Genomic DNA, 17,611 nt, shown 5'->3' with positions numbered 1-17,611 from the left:
TGAAATGAATACAACAATCTTTGTGGACATGACATGACCAATAGGCCAAGGCGGGGGTCCTGATAGCTCAGTTGGTAGAGCACTCGCTTCACAATCAAAGGGATGGAGATCGATCCCGGGTTTTGAGTTAAGCAATAAATATCTTCTCCCATTCTGCTGTATTGGGGTTTTTTTAACGTGGTCACGGACTGTTCCCCAGTTTAGGTTGTATAATTTGGCAGCATATTTTAGCGTAGTGTTTTTATGCACCTCCGTTGACGGTGTATCTTAACGGATCGTTTTTATACACCTCCGTCACGCATGTGCATTCCACCCAATTTCATTAGCGATATTGTGTTTCTTCATTTGGACATGGCGAAAGTTATATGTGACATCTGTAGGATGTCTTTGTTAATAAATTTATATAAAAATATTAATAATTTAAAAAATCGAAATATAAAACCAGAAAATAGAAGTTGCATTGAAGGTAAAATAATGTTTTAGAAAGACCTTATTAAATGTGATGAACAGTCAGGTGGCTCCGTAGCGCAGTGGACAAGCTGTCAGACTCCAACCTTGAAAGTACCGGGTTCGATTCCCAATGTTGACTTTTTTATTTGATTTACTTTGTTTTTGTTTGCTTTTTTTTCTTTCTTTCTTTTTTTTTTCAAAAACTTTTTATCATGTTTTTAAAAAACTTCGATTTTAATTTTCTAAAATTATTTATTTATTTGAGATCAGTATTTGTGTGCCATGTTTCTATATACTTTTGATTTTTTAAATTATTGTTATTATTCTTTAATTTATTATCATTGTACATCGGTAATCACTAAGCAGCGTGCTAAACTACAATCTAAAACTATTTAAACCTCATGGACGTATGCAGCAACAACTTTACCATCACCGCCAACGGAGGTGCATAAAAACGGTGCGTTTTTGTACACCTCCAACGGAGGTGTATAAAAACGCCACCATATTTTAGCCCATCCCTCCAGATGAAACAAGAACGACCATATCTGCATGATCAGATAACACTGTCTTTTCTTGTAGTTCATCACCATGATTAGCCAATCTCTATAGAAAAAGGAGAAAAACATGAACAGAAATCCCTTCTAGATCCAGCTCTATCTAAAGCATGGGCATACATAAGTAACATCATGTAGGCCCATAATAAGGCTTATTATTCAAAAGTATTAATAGCGTACACACTTCCAAGTCATTTGAATGATGTGCTTTTCTAAGAAAAATAATAGTAAGCTATGTTGGGGCAATTCCACGCCTGCTTTGTGTGGAATTGCCCCAATACACTAGGACAAAAAGCATGGATAAGGATATAAACAGTGATGCCAAAACTCCGGTTTCACCGGAAAAAACTCTGGTCTGGAGCAAAAAATTCTGAGTTCCGGGCAACCTCCGTCAAATTCTGGTGAAGTCAATTTGTTCCAAGGATACCCCTCCAACCACCACATCATCATCACTGCCACTGGTATTACGACCAGCATCACTACCACTACAACCACCACCGCATCATCATCAATACCACTACTACTACAACCACAACCACCGCCACATCATCACTACCACTACTACTGCAACCACTACCACCACATCATCATCACTGCAACTACCATTACTACTACAACCATCACTACCACAACAACTACAACCACTACCACCACATCATCACTACCACTACAACCACCACCACATCATCATTACCACTACAACCACCACCACATCATCATTACCACTACTACTACAACCACCACCACCACATCATTATCATAACCACTACAACCACCACCACATCATCATTACCACTACTACAACAACCACCACCACCACATCATCATTACCACAACTACTACAACCACCACCACCACATCATTATCATAACCACTAAAACTACTACAACCACCACCACATCATCATCACTACCACTGCTACTACAACCACCACTACCACATCATCACAACCACATCATCACAACCACCACTACTACAACCACCATCACCACCACATCATCACTACCACCACTACTACAACCACCACCACATCATCATCATCACTACCACAACTACTACAAGCACCACCACCACCTCATCTTCATCACTACCACCACTACTACTACTACAACCACCACCACCATCACCACATCATCATCACTACCACTGCTACTACAACCACCACATCATCATCACTACCACTACTACAACCACTACAACCACATCGTCATCACTACCATTACTACTGCAACAACCACCACCACATCATCATTACCACTACTACTGCAACCACCACCACCACATCATCATCACTACAACTACTACTACTACTACTACTACTACTACTACTACTACTACAACCACCACTACAACTTCATCATCATCACTAGCACTACTACTACAACCATCAGCACCACATCATCATCACGACCATTACTACTACAACCACCACCACCACATCATCACTACCGCTACTACTACAACCACCACCATCATCATTACCACTACTATTACTACAACCACCACCACCACATTATCATCACTACCACGGCTACTACTACAACCACCACCACATCATCACTATCACTACTAACAGGGATGTAAATCTTTCCGAATTATTAGGATTTCCGAATTTTCTGGTAGTCTACTTTTCAATAGAATATTGCATAAATTTCTTCACTTCTAAATTTTTATTTAATGATCGTAAGCGTGCACATAATTAAGTACAGTTTTGTGCCCAAATTTAATATACTGATACACAACTGAAGCACATCTTTTGTGCCGATAGCATTATTTTGGCCTATTCACACGTTTTTATTATTCCCACGACCGCTTCCGAATTTTAATTCGGAAGTAGTAGTGATTTCATAGCATTCGAATTTCCTAATTTTCCTAATTTTTATTCGGAAGCTAACTTCACGTTTGTTGTGTGAATTGAGCTTGTTTACCGGAAGCAGTATTTTAACTCGAATCGAAAGTAGAAAATCGAAAAAATCCGCATGCGATTATCAATGACTGTCCACTGGCACTGGGTTACGAGTGCCTTGAGTCAAGGCTTGATTCGGATTACTATTGCAATTTACTATCAATACAACATGATTTTAATTACTAATTTAGAGAGGTAAGTGGATATCGATATCATCTTTGTTCTTAGTGATAACTTGAGTGAAGGATTCATCCTCAATCACGTTCTTTCCGTAGATTTTCGTTTTGGCTTTTCATACCGATCAATCACCATAATATCTCATCATCATCAACTGTTGTGTTTAAGTTATTTAACTAAAGTTCTATCATCTATCTGCCTTGAATATTATTTTTTACCAGTGATTCTTGTGTTTTTAAAACTTAATTTGTCTGAACTGGATTCAAGTTGACCACCTGCTCAACTCGCATTCTCAACCCGAAGCCGAAATGGGGGAGAGACAAAAAAAACAGTTTGTTGACATTTCACAGCCGATTGACACCATTGACATAGTGTCTAAAAATAAATTTAGATGGGAATGGCTCTCAATGAAAGATCAAAATGATGACTTTTTCTCAATGTATATTCGCAAACTTGATAAGGATGGGCTTGCTTGGTGTTGTTATTGTAGAACTGAAGTTAAATATGCCATGGGTGGGGTTGGATGTTTAAAATCTCACGCTAAAACGAAAGTTCATCTTCGAAATAGAAGTCTATTAAAAACCAATCAGTGTTTGCCTGCTGCTATGCAAGCTGTGAAAAATAAAATTGATGGAATTTCAAGTGCTCCAGTGACCACAAAATCTTTGCCGTACGGTGCACCCTCCAACCTCAATGACTTAGGTTTACCTAGAGAAGAATCCTCTGTGCCTAGTGATCCAAAGCCTGTTACATTTCAAGATAGATTATCTCACCAGGAAGCTTTTTTATGCTCATTTATTGCTGAGCACTCATTGCCTTTATCTATGTCTCCTCATTTGATATCATTCGCTTATGAACTTGCTAAGGACATGAAAGTACTTAGTCACTTACACATGGAAAGACAGACTGCAACATTTAAGTTAAGATATGGATTGTCTCATCTTGAACATATTCGTCTAGTAAATGAAATGAAGAAAACTCCTTTCTCCATAAATATAGACGAGTCAACTTCAAAAGGATCAAAGAAAAGAATATTGAATATTTTAGTTAATTTACACTCTGAAAATTCACAGAGAAGTGAATGTCACTTATATGCCAGCATAGAAATGATAACTGTGAATGCAAATACAGTTTTTCAAGCGGTCAGAGACAAGTTTGCCAAGGATGATGTGCCTCTTACAAATTTGATAACAGTATTGTCAGACTCGGCTGCTTACATGAGAGGGTCAGTAAATGGCTTCCACAAGAAACTGAAAGAAGTAGCACCTCATATTTTAGACATAGATGGAGATGTATGTCATCATATCCACAATGCTGTTGGCAAGTTTACTTCATTGCTAGATGAGAATAATTTTATTGTAAGACTTCTTGATGATTTATATAATGATTTTGATTATAGTGCTGATTTGAGGGAAGATCTGAAACAGATTTGTCAGCTGATGGGAGTGTCAGAACTTATTCCAGTCAAAAGAGCAGGTCATAGGTGGATGTCAATATATGATGCCTCATCTCGCTTCCTGGAATTAAAAAATGTCTTAACTGTTTTTTACTCATCATGGCTGACAGTGGAAGAAAAAAAGGATCATCAAACAGAATTGATTACTCTACTTAAGCATGTTAAGAAAGATGCAAGATTAAATATTGTTTTTATTTTACAAAGATTGAGAAGAAAGAAGCTGACCAGCCAGGAAAAGAAAGAAAAAGGAGGATAGCAGTCAAGTTATATGTTAAGAAGGATTATACACTTTTACTGTCTAATGTTATTTGCAGCATACTGCCCATCTTAAAAGCTTTATATGACTTTTGAACAGAAGGAGCCCATGATCCATAGACTGTATGACGAAATGGAACTTGTTTATAAAACTTTTTTGACATGCTTTTTGACTCATGAGTATGTCAATAGTTTCCAGAAAGTTACTAAAGTTAATGTGAGGAGTGAACATACCCATCCACTTAAAATATCTTTATTGGAAATACTGCTCAACAGATCCTGAAAAATTTAAGTCATGAGCAAGATAAGATGTTCAGAACAACTGTCCTTACTGCATTTGTTGAAACTGGAGAATACCTGAAACACAAGCTTCCACTCGCTAATAAAATATTTTCTCTTCTTTCAACTCTTGATCCCGAGTTATGTGGTCACAGTAGAGCCTCCTCTGGACTGCAAGATTTTTTGATTCCTTTCCAACATTGACACAGGGAATAGACAAAGATAAATTTTCTACTGCTGCATCTACCTTTCATTCAGATAAAAAATTTACCTCATCAATTAAGGAAGACAAGTTAGATAAATGGTGGTCATGTGCAATATCCAACCCTCATTACAAAATTTTAAGCCCAATCATTAAAGCCTGTCTCTCCATTTTCACTGGCCCAAGAGTGGAATCATCTTTTAGTGTGATGAACAATATTATAACCCCCACAACCAATAGGCTAGATGTAGGTACCTATGAAGCCATTCACAAGATTAAATATAAATTACTAAATGCTAATAAAAGTTCAGTTCAGTTTTTTCAAAGAAATGATCCAGTTTATAGTCCAGTAGATTCTTCTTTATGCTACTACATGCAAACTGCTGGGATGAGAATGAAAAGTTTAAATCCCAAGAAAAAAAGGGGGAAAATTCAAAGAAAAGGAAATTCAATAACAATACACCAAGCAGCCCAAGAATGTAGACAACAAATTGATAGATCCACAACTGTGTCACTAAAGAGACAATCTGATATAGAAATTCCACATTCCAGTTGTAGCAAAAGGCTTTGTACAGATAATTAATTGTAAGACAGGTAAGACGCTTAATGAATGCTGATTTTTTTTTTTTTTTGAATTAATTTCGTAGTCCTTCAGAATTTTTTTCAACTTTGCATTTACATCCCTGACTACTACTACAACCACCACTACCACATCATCATCACTACCATTTGTACTACAACCACCACCATCACCACCACATCAACAACACTACCACGACTGCTACTACAACCACCATCACCACCACATCAGCAACACTACCACGACCACTACTTCAACCACCACCACCACCACCATATCATCATCACTACCACTACTACTACAACCACCACCACCACAGCATCATCACTACCACTACTACTTCAACCACCACCATCACTACCACTACTACTACTACAACAATCACTATCACATCTTCATCATCACTACCACTATTACTACAACCACTAACACCACATCATCCTCACTACCACCAGTACTACAATCTCTACCATTAGGTTTTGGCGCTTCACTTCATTTAAAATAAGGAAACTTTGGGATTGTATTTGGCAATGTGTTTATGTATCATAATATAATTCTAATCAGTTATCTATTTAGAACTATACAATATGTAAACACAATGCCAAATACCATCCCAATTGCTTTTTCTTGTATGCGGAAATTCCTGTTTCGGCATTGAAATTCCTACGAGTGGTGTCTTAAACTCCTGTGAGCCAAATTTAAAGTTGGCGTCTCTGTATAACTATTTCCTTGACATGATAGCTGGGGCCTCTATTAGTAAAATAAAACCAGTAACATAGGATATTGATTAAATATTTTCACAAAAAAGAGACACGAGAAATTTGAAACCCGTTGGGTGTGGAATTTCCCTGACCGTTATGAATCTAAAATAAGCACAGCATCTTACTTAAGGTACCTGGAACAGGTTTTAGGGGAAATGTTACCTATCCGATGAATGGTTAAGCATTTCTAGCTTGAGCTTCAAAATTTGAAGAACATTTAACAATATTTTGCCATATTTGAAAACCATAATTGTTGCACTTACCTTCAACGGGCTTATAAACACTTGTAAAATTGTCAGAATTCAACAGTTGTAAAAGTGGCTACCTCTTGTGTTCAAACAGGAAATAGAAATCAATGGTAGTTAAAACTTTGAACAGTTTCCAATTGTTATTTTTTTCATTCTTTCTGGGAAGAATTAGATATAATAAATGTGGGTGTGGAATTCCCCCACCTTACCCTACTTTGGTAAACGTCCATTTGGCACTCCAGCAGTGAGCTGATAAATGGCCTAGTGACTGTCATCCGATTTTTAGGACTTTTGAGTGATGAGTCTTAGAAAAAAAAAGAGTGGAACTGATAGAAGAAAAGTTCAGAGGAAATTCTGTTTTTCCCTTATCAGTATCAGAAATTCAGACAAGTCAGAATGACTGTAGAGGATTGTTGCTTGTCTATCACGAACATTCCTAATTGTATCTTTGCATTGTGTTGCATTTGTGTGTCGTTTTAAATCAGATGAAAGTTGATTGATTAAAACAAGAATGAAGGGGAAAATTTTATTAAATTCCGATTCCACACCTGAAACAACTTCAGACCTGATAGATTAGAGGATAAACAAACTTGCCAGTTTCTTTTCACATTTATAGAGACTTGCAGTATCGAATCGCCAATGATTTTTTAAAGTATTGTATTGAGATATATTTTTACTCTTACTCGTTTTCTCCAAGGCCAAGACCTCAACAAATGGACATGTTACACAAAGTCAAAGTGATTCTTCTGTGGTGTCAAAGCCAAAAATTTCACCTCAGAAATCACCCAAAGAAACTGCTGGAAAAACTAACAAGCCAAAAGAAAATGTCACCCAAAAGGTTGAGCCCAAGAAGGAGAAGACAGTTGTTAAAAAAGAAAAGGTAGTTACTTTATGGTGTACGTGTGTGTGTGTGTGTGTGTGTGTGTGTGTGTGTGTGTGTGTGTGTGTGTGTATAAGTTCATGTTTAAAAAAAAAATTATATATTGTTTTTATTTTGACAGTTGGGGATTCCACAGCTTGATTTCACCATTTCATTTTTAAGGAAATGTTATCGATTTTCAAAAAACATTTGTGGGCATATAGAGTATAATATTTCAGATAATTCAAAAGTCTTTTAATAATATTAAGGGCTAAAGTCCTTTTCCAAGTGACTGAAATGATGAAAGAGTTACCCATTCCGGGTTTTCAGGAAATCTCATTAAATGTGAAATAGTTCAATAAACTAAACATTCATTAAGGCATTGAATTTTATTTTGAAAATGATGATTACAAAATAGGAGCAAATTTTATGTTTGAGTTTGGTTTATTTATCCTTTCAGTTTTAATGTTTAAAAAAATGACATTGCCATGTCTACTCACATTCCAGGCTGTAGAATAATTCACCCACAGCTTGGGGTGTTGACACAATTTGTCGCATTCGTGATATATGTAATAGATGTAATTAATTAATTTTAAAAGCCATATAAAATACTTCTATGATATTATAGTAATACTAATTACCCTCTATCAGGGAGGCTTCTATCAAACAATGAAGTTTTATTAAGCAGTCTTTTTTTAATTTCCATAGAAATATATTTATTTATCCTGATTGAAAGAAGATCCCACAAGTGTGGAAATCAAGTTTAAAATGCAGAATATTCTGATAATAATAAATAAATTGAAAATCACAATTTGGACATTTAATTAGCTGAAAATCATTTACTTGTGATAAATCATGTGATATTATTAGTACTGAGGAATAAGAATAAAAAAGATATTACTTGTTTCTAATCTTAAATTTGATTTGATTTATTCTTGTAAAAGTCGTCATTCTCGTTTTTTTTTAAATGGTTCGCATGCATTTTAAATCACCTTTATTATTTTAAAAGATGATGATAGGTCTGTTTTTTGTTTTTTTTTTGTTTTTTGAGGGTGGGGGTTACTATTTAGATTTATGGCAGAGTAATATTTTTCCTCAATATTCTTTTCACAGGTGACCAGACCTGTCACAAAAGTTGCTCCCAGAAAGACTGTTGAAGAACAGGGTAAAACGCTTTATTGGTATTAGTAATAATAATGTATCTTTTTAGAAGATATTCAAAAAAAAATGTGTAATACTGACTTTTTAAACTCACCAATTTAGATATTTGATAAAATAAAGGTATTTATTTTATCTTGGCAGCTTATTTATGGGTTTTTTGGGTTTTTTTTAATGAGGCCACGAAATGGTTACCTGGTCTTTATTTCACATCCTAAGCTTTGAATTTATTATGGCCACTTTTCCATTTATCAAATTTCTGTCAATCACAGATTCCTCGGTTGGTGAGTGGATAATCCAGAAAGGAAGAAAGTCCCAGAGAACAAACAAACCAGAGGACCAGGCAGAAGCAGCAGTTGAGCCTGCAATTATCCCAGAAGCAACAGTCCCAGCTGAAGCTGCAGCAGCTGCTGCCCCTGCTTCCCATGATGGTGGAGATGGACCCAAAACACCACTGGCAGAGAAATCAAAGAAGAAGAAGAAGGTATAGCCAAATATTTGTTGATTTATGAAAGTCGTAATTTTTTATCTTTAATCTTTTTGATTATTGATCTTCAGTATACAGTGCATGTAAATTACCTTAAACCTGAATCAAATCAAAAGAATAGTACAGCTATGTTTGCTTTCTCTTTATTTTAATATTTTCCGAAACCAGCTTAAGAACAAACTAATTTAGTTTGATATCATATTTTGAGTAATGATATCAAACTATTTGAAATTGGTTATACCATGAATGATTTAGCATATTAACTTGAAATTTTGACTTTATAAATAGAAAGGAGAGAAATAGACACGATTTTAGTTACATTTCCATGGAAAGTTATATTCATCTCTATCGATTATTGTTTGGGAAAGTCATCGTCATAAGGGATGAAAGTATGTCCTAAGTGAATGCTGATCACACTGCATTGATTGTCTTTTTTTTTTTTTTTTTTTTAATTTCAACATTTTGATGATGATGATATTAATAATAATAACAATACTAATAAATCTTGTCCATTAATAGGGCAATTTATCATTTAATTACACTTGTTATAAAGTTACATAATAACAACGTAAGTTTGTTTCAGATTAGTGTTGTTGTTTCTTCTTAGGTCTTTTGGGTTTAAAATACCGTACACTTATTTGCAAGCCTGAGTACACAATGGACAACTTGTGTTTATTTCAGATTTGTGTTGTTGTTTCTTCATTTATTTTTGGATTTAAGAGGATGTGCACTTATTAGCAGATCTGATGACCCAAATTGTGATGGACTCTTTGTTGTAATGGAAGTTTTCTCAAATCAACGAAAATACTGTCCATTACATCAAATTTAATTCCAGCCCATAATTGCATTCTGCTATCAGACCTATTAATATATGCACCTTAAGACAAATATAAGTTCTCTGAATCTATATATATATTTGAATTATAAGCTTTTGTACCAGAATGAAATGCCGTTTACAGGTGACTGCCATAACAGACTAAACAGTTGAAAAAATTATGAGGAAATGATATGCTCTTTTATTTCCATTCTACTTTTTTTTTCTTTTTTTTTTTTTTTTTTTGTTTGAAGCCATAATCGTATGTATTTTTAATATATATTTAGAGCGAGTATTATGATTTTTTAGTTTTTTTTTTTTTTTTTAATTTATTTTTATTTTAAGGGTAAGGCTGACATCAAGGATGAAACTGAAACCCAAGCTGTGACTCTACCAAGTCAAGATAATCAAACCAGTGAGGTATGTCGAAATTCACTCTTCTCTCCCCTTTACATAGTGGTCAACATTCTTGATAAAATGGGAAATGTCTCAATTTGGCAACCTGAGACAAATTTAAAGAGAAAAAAAATGGATTGTTTATCAGGGATGTAAATCTTTCCGAATTATTAGGATTTCCGAATTTTCTGGTAGTCTACTTTTCAATAGAATATTGCATAAATTTCTTCACTTCTAAATTTTTATTTAATGATCGTAAGCGTGCACATAATTAAGTACAGTTTTGTGCCCAAATTTAATATACTGATACACAACTGAAGCACATCTTTTGTGCCGATAGCATTATTTTGGCCTATTCACACGTTTTTATTATTCCCACGACCGCTTCCGAATTTTAATTCGGAAGTAGTAGTGATTTCATAGCATTCGAATTTCCTAATTTTCCTAATTTTTATTCGGAAGCTAACTTCACGTTTGTTGTGTGAATTGAGCTTGTTTACCGGAAGCAGTATTTTAACTCGAATCGAAAGTAGAAAATCGAAAAAATCCGCATGCGATTATCAATGACTGTCCACTGGCACTGGGTTACGAGTGCCTTGAGTCAAGGCTTGATTCGGATTACTATTGCAATTTACTATCAATACAACATGATTTTAATTACTAATTTAGAGAGGTAAGTGGATATCGATATCATCTTTGTTCTTAGTGATAACTTGAGTGAAGGATTCATCCTCAATCACGTTCTTTCCGTAGATTTTCGTTTTGGCTTTTCATACCGATCAATCACCATAATATCTCATCATCATCAACTGTTGTGTTTAAGTTATTTAACTAAAGTTCTATCATCTATCTGCCTTGAATATTATTTTTTACCAGTGATTCTTGTGTTTTTAAAACTTAATTTGTCTGAACTGGATTCAAGTTGACCACCTGCTCAACTCGCATTCTCAACCCGAAGCCGAAATGGGGGAGAGACAAAAAAAAACAGTTTGTTGACATTTCACAGCCGATTGACACCATTGACATAGTGTCTAAAAATAAATTTAGATGGGAATGGCTCTCAATGAAAGATCAAAATGATGACTTTTTCTCAATGTATATTCGCAAACTTGATAAGGATGGGCTTGCTTGGTGTTGTTATTGTAGAACTGAAGTTAAATATGCCATGGGTGGGGTTGGATGTTTAAAATCTCACGCTAAAACGAAAGTTCATCTTCGAAATAGAAGTCTATTAAAAACCAATCAGTGTTTGCCTGCTGCTATGCAAGCTGTGAAAAATAAAATTGATGGAATTTCAAGTGCTCCAGTGACCACAAAATCTTTGCCGTACGGTGCACCCTCCAACCTCAATGACTTAGGTTTACCTAGAGAAGAATCCTCTGTGCCTAGTGATCCAAAGCCTGTTACATTTCAAGATAGATTATCTCACCAGGAAGCTTTTTTATGCTCATTTATTGCTGAGCACTCATTGCCTTTATCTATGTCTCCTCATTTGATATCATTCGCTTATGAACTTGCTAAGGACATGAAAGTACTTAGTCACTTACACATGGAAAGACAGACTGCAACATTTAAGTTAAGATATGGATTGTCTCATCTTGAACATATTCGTCTAGTAAATGAAATGAAGAAAACTCCTTTCTCCATAAATATAGACGAGTCAACTTCAAAAGGATCAAAGAAAAGAATATTGAATATTTTAGTTAATTTACACTCTGAAAATTCACAGAGAAGTGAATGTCACTTATATGCCAGCATAGAAATGATAACTGTGAATGCAAATACAGTTTTTCAAGCGGTCAGAGACAAGTTTGCCAAGGATGATGTGCCTCTTACAAATTTGATAACAGTATTGTCAGACTCGGCTGCTTACATGAGAGGGTCAGTAAATGGCTTCCACAAGAAACTGAAAGAAGTAGCACCTCATATTTTAGACATAGATGGAGATGTATGTCATCATATCCACAATGCTGTTGGCAAGTTTACTTCATTGCTAGATGAGAATAATTTTATTGTAAGACTTCTTGATGATTTATATAATGATTTTGATTATAGTGCTGATTTGAGGGAAGATCTGAAACAGATTTGTCAGCTGATGGGAGTGTCAGAACTTATTCCAGTCAAAAGAGCAGGTCATAGGTGGATGTCAATATATGATGCCTCATCTCGCTTCCTGGAATTAAAAAATGTCTTAACTGTTTTTTACTCATCATGGCTGACAGTGGAAAATAAAAAAGGATCATCAAACAGAATTGATTACTCTACTTAAGCATGTTAAGAAAGATGCAAGATTAAATATTGTTTTTATTTTACAAAGATTGAGAAGAAAGAAGCTGACCAGACCAGGAAAAGAAAGAAAAAGGAGGATAGCAGTCAAGTTATATGTTAAGAAGGATTATACACTTTTACTGTCTAATGTTATTTGCAGCATACTGCCCATCTTTAAAAGCTTTATATTGACTTTTGAACAGAAGGAGCCCATGATCCATAGACTGTATGACGAAATGGAACTTGTTTATAAAACTTTTTTGACATGCTTTTTGACTCATGAGTATGTCAATAGTTTCCAGAAAGTTACTAAAGTTAATGTGAGGAGTGAACATACCCATCCACTTAAAAATATCTTTATTGGAAATGCTGCTCAACAGATCCTGAAAAATTTAAGTCATGAGCAAGATAAGATGTTCAGAACAACTGTCCTTACTGCATTTGTTGAAACTGGAGAATACCTGAAACACAAGCTTCCACTCGCTAATAAAATATTTTCTCTTCTTTCAACTCTTGATCCCGAGTTATGTGGTCACAGTAGAGCCTCCTCTGGACTGCAAGATTTGTTTGATTCCTTTCCAACATTGACACAGGGAATAGACAAAGATAAATTTTCTACTGCTGCATCTACCTTTCATTCAGATAAAAAATTTACCTCATCAATTAAGGAAGACAAGTTAGATAAATGGTGGTCATGTGCAATATCCAACCCTCATTACAAAATTTTAAGCCCAATCATTAAAGCCTGTCTCTCCATTTTCACTGGCCCAAGAGTGGAATCATCTTTTAGTGTGATGAACAATATTATAACCCCCACAACCAATAGGCTAGATGTAGGTACCTATGAAGCCATTCACAAGATTAAATATAAATTACTAAATGCTAATAAAAGTTCAGTTCAGTTTTTTCAAAGAAATGATCCAGTTTATAGTCCAGTAGATTCTTCTTTATGCTACTACATGCAAACTGCTGGGATGAGAATGAAAAGTTTAAATCCCAAGAAAAAAAGGGGAAAATTCAAAGAAAAGGAAATTCAATAACAATACACCAAGCAGCCCAAGAATGTAGACAACAAATTGATAGATCCACAACTGTGTCACTAAAGAGACAATCTGATATAGAAATTCCACATTCCAGTCGTAGCAAAAGGCTTTGTACAGATAATTAATTGTAAGACAGGTAAGACGCTTAATGAATGCTGATTTTTTTTTTTTTTTTTTTTTGAATTAATTTCGTAGTCCTTCAGAATTTTTTTCAACTTTGCATTTACATCCCTGGTTTATGTATATATGGAAATTACCTTTGCATGTTCCAGGATTATGATTTTTTTGACTAGCAAATTAAAACAAGGAACAGAAGAGGCTCTAAATCTTAATTATCTCAAAACATACTGCTGTTTTGGGTCATGACAGTATTGTGTGTTAGGCTGTCCTGTTTTAGCTCTTTGAAAAGTTGGCCGCTATATCTTTATATCAAATAAACTGCCTCAAGTCAATGTGTTATTGATGGTGGGCATAGCTAAGAAAGAATGAAAAATTGTAACTTTTGTCCGTCTTTAACACATCTTTAGCGTTCTCAATCTTGCTCAATAACTTGACAGCAGCAGTAGGTTATTTCATAAGCAGAATGTGTTTGGAGAGAAAAAAAGAACTGGAATGTGACCATCAACATTGGATCAAGAAATATTTAAATTTTGATAATCCGGCCAATTTTGTATTTTATTTGACTTCATTTGATATTGATCTAGATTCGTATTTCAACAATCAGGTAATAATGACATCATTAGGACTGGTGATTTTATTTTGTTATAACCAAATGTTGCTTTGTTTGATAAATGCATAAAATGGGGAGAAAAAGTGATGGTAAAATATAAAGAATTTTATGTCAACAAGAGACTGTTAGTTTTGAGTTTCTGTTGGTTTTTTAAACAGATGTTTTAGGGGCTGGGACTTGTAATGTTGATGAAGTGAAGTGAAGAAATCCCTAATTGTGGACTTTCTTTTCTTGTTGAGTAATATGTCACGCAGCATCTTTTCAACTTGTGCAATGATATCAGACGATGGTTTTCTCTTTGTGCGCTTCTCCACAAAGTGCCTAAGTGTTTTAATTTGATTGGTCAATATGATCCATTGATTGTATTTGTCGATAAGTAAGTCTTTTTATTGGTGGCTATTAAAACATATTTGCTCTCTAATGAGCCATCAGATGTAACACTCTAATTGGTCACTAGAAAACAATCACTCTCTATGATTATGATTTATGCTTTCAACATATCTGAAATTATTATTATTATTATTATTATTATTATTATTATTATTATTATTTTTATTATTATTATTATTATTATTATTATTATTATTATTTCAATTTCACTATAGACTGAAGGAAAGAAGAAAAAGGGCAAAGGTGAAAAGAAGACCCCAATTCCCTCTGCTGTAGGTGCTGCCTCTGCCTCAACTAGTTCAGAAAAAACTCCAAATGAAGCTGCTCCAGCTTCTGTCCCAAAGACTGCAACTGAGCAAAAGTCTGAGAAGAAAGAACAGCCCTCGAAGGATGAGTCTGTAGATGGAAAGAAAAAGAAGGAAAGCATTGCAGTTAAAAAAGACAAGAGTAAAAAAGAGGAGACGTCACCACCTGTTGCTGTTGCTGAAGACAAAGGGAAAAAGGGTAGTAAGAAGTCAGATTCTGCCAAGAGTGAAGCCCCTGTTGCTGAGAAGGAAGATGATAGAAATACGTCATCAAAGAAAAAGAAGGATAAAGCAAAAGATAAGGAGAATGTTGAGGTATTTATATACTTATAGTTACATAAATATTTCTCCCATAGTGGGCAGGGAAGCACTTACTGTGTCTTCTATCCCCCTATATCTGTTTTTTCAAATTGCTTTCTGTCTATGTCTTGGAATGATATTACTTAGTTTTGTCCTGTCCTTGGCTGAGAGGGAAACAGTCAAATGTATTGTTATAGTTCTGGGAGATGTTATTTTTTCTTTGTAAATCATCTCTCTGTTATTTGTTATTTTTAACATATGATTTGTAAACATTTAAGTGTATTCCTCTTAGTGGGATCTTGTGCTGGTGTCTGGGTGAGACTTTTAGGTGATCTAAATTTAATTACTTTGATATTGTGCTCTTGGAATCTACATCTGTTTCCTATTTGAACCAATTCCCTTTTGTCTTACCTTTTCTTTGGTACTTCAATTGTAATTCTAGAACTGTTTACCATCCCATTTTCTTCCTTTTTACTGGTGCTGATATGACCTTAATGTGTTGCAAGCGCCATAAAACCCTTTAAAAAAACAAACAACATAAACATTTATTGTTGTGGCTCTGAATAAGAATGGTAGAGAAATATATGACATTGTTTGAAGTGAAAGGTGGGGGGGTGGGGGGGGGGGGGTGTAAAAGTGTCAAAGATGGTGACCAGTGACTGGTTGTCCAAGACCAGGATTGCATTCCTCAACACCTCTTGAATCTGGTCTATCTTCAAATAGTTGACCTCGCAGCATTTCTTTCACCTTGGGGAAGAGATGGAAGCTGCATGGGATTTCCAACAATTCCCATGAGTAGCCCTCGAGAAGCTTGTTCATAACTCTTGACTTGTGAACAGGTGCATTGTTGTGATGCAGAATGACATCTCGTTCAAGCAAAAGGGGTCTTTTTTCCGTATCGCTAGTCTCAGTTTGTCTTTAAGAACAAATCTGTAATAGTTCCCATTAACAGTTTGATCAGGTGGGACAGGCCAGTTCGGTTTAATGTCGCATGTGTCGAAAAAGCCAGATGCTCATCACTTTCTTCTCTCTTTGTTTTCTGGGAGCCTTCTGCATGTCACATCTCCCATCTCCAACTTTCCTGACCCACCTTCTAACAGTTTGAATTGAAGGAGCATTGTGCTTCAAAACTTTACAAAGGTCTTGGTGAAAATTTGATGACAGTCCGAATATCGTAGCATGATAAGGTTGCATCAATGATTTGCTCTGCCTACAAGTAGCAAAAGTACAACAAACTTGCCACGTCACAGCTCTACGACAGGACAACCAATTTACCTGAAATGAGGCATCAAGATTTCATAGATATGACGTCATATTTACTCAAATTTGGGTAGTTCTTGTTTGCTTATTAGCGAAGTTATAGAAGTGGGAGACTTTATTCTGAAACACCTCGTGTGTTGATCAGATACCTATTGTTCAAAACACAATTTGCAGGACTCAACACTGTCCTATTCAGAATTTTTGTCCATGTTACAATGGATGGATTCTCATATTTTTTCTTTTCTTCTTGCTATTCAAAATTTTTAAATATTGCTTGTTTTGTTAATTTTATTGACTTTTAAGCAATGTTGTGTAGCCTTTTGGCATTAGTGTGGTGGAACGGGTATAGAAGAATTCTAAAATTTATTGAGAATTTATTTTTTAAAATAATTCTCACAAATTTTCAGGTTTTTTACATGTTTTTTCATTGGCACCCTTGTTATTGTCCTTCTTTTAAGAATTTTTGAAGACTGAGAATTTATTGAATATCTTTTGTTACACTACGTGATTTATTTTAAATACCTCATTTTCATCAGCATGTAAGCTTGCTGCCTCCTTTCGGCCATGCAAAGTATTTCAGTATTTCAATGACCGCTTTTGACTTCTAGTTATTTTGAGACGATCTCAGTTTGTGTCTCCCATAGTGGGCAGGGGGGTACATACTGTGTCTTCTATCCCCTTATATCTGTTTTCCAACATGCTTTCTGTCTTTGTCTTGGAATGAGATTACTTG

At 35.1% G+C, this 17,611-nt stretch overlaps 2 protein-coding genes across 3 annotated transcripts in view; both read left to right on the top strand.

Moving 5' to 3' along the window:
- Nucleotides 1-17,611, top strand: part of LOC144975924 (uncharacterized) — a 437,885-nt gene that overhangs the window by 416,054 nt on the left and 4,220 nt on the right. For both annotated transcript variants that reach the window (XM_078920118.1, XM_078920114.1), the window contains exons 3-7: nt 7,566-7,748; nt 8,841-8,892; nt 9,158-9,369; nt 10,532-10,606; nt 15,229-15,633. In XM_078920118.1, coding sequence (XP_078776244.1) covers nt 7,566-7,748; nt 8,841-8,892; nt 9,158-9,369; nt 10,532-10,606; nt 15,229-15,633 — 927 coding nt within the window. The remainder of the gene's footprint in view (nt 1-7,565; nt 7,749-8,840; nt 8,893-9,157; nt 9,370-10,531; nt 10,607-15,228; nt 15,634-17,611) is intronic.
- On the top strand, nt 11,517-13,921 carry LOC144975908 (uncharacterized). The gene is given in 2 exon segments (XM_078920098.1): nt 11,517-12,821; nt 12,823-13,921. Coding segments are annotated over 2 exon segments (2,244 nt in total). The 5' UTR covers nt 11,517-11,645; the 3' UTR covers nt 13,891-13,921.

Source organism: Berghia stephanieae, chromosome 1, assembly GCF_034508935.2.
Source record: "Berghia stephanieae isolate SIO BIC M18660-M18661 chromosome 1, UCSD_Bste_1.3, whole genome shotgun sequence".
Classification (NCBI taxonomy): Eukaryota; Metazoa; Mollusca; class Gastropoda; order Nudibranchia; family Aeolidiidae; genus Berghia; species Berghia stephanieae.
This window is presented reverse-complemented; position numbering and strand designations above follow the sequence as displayed.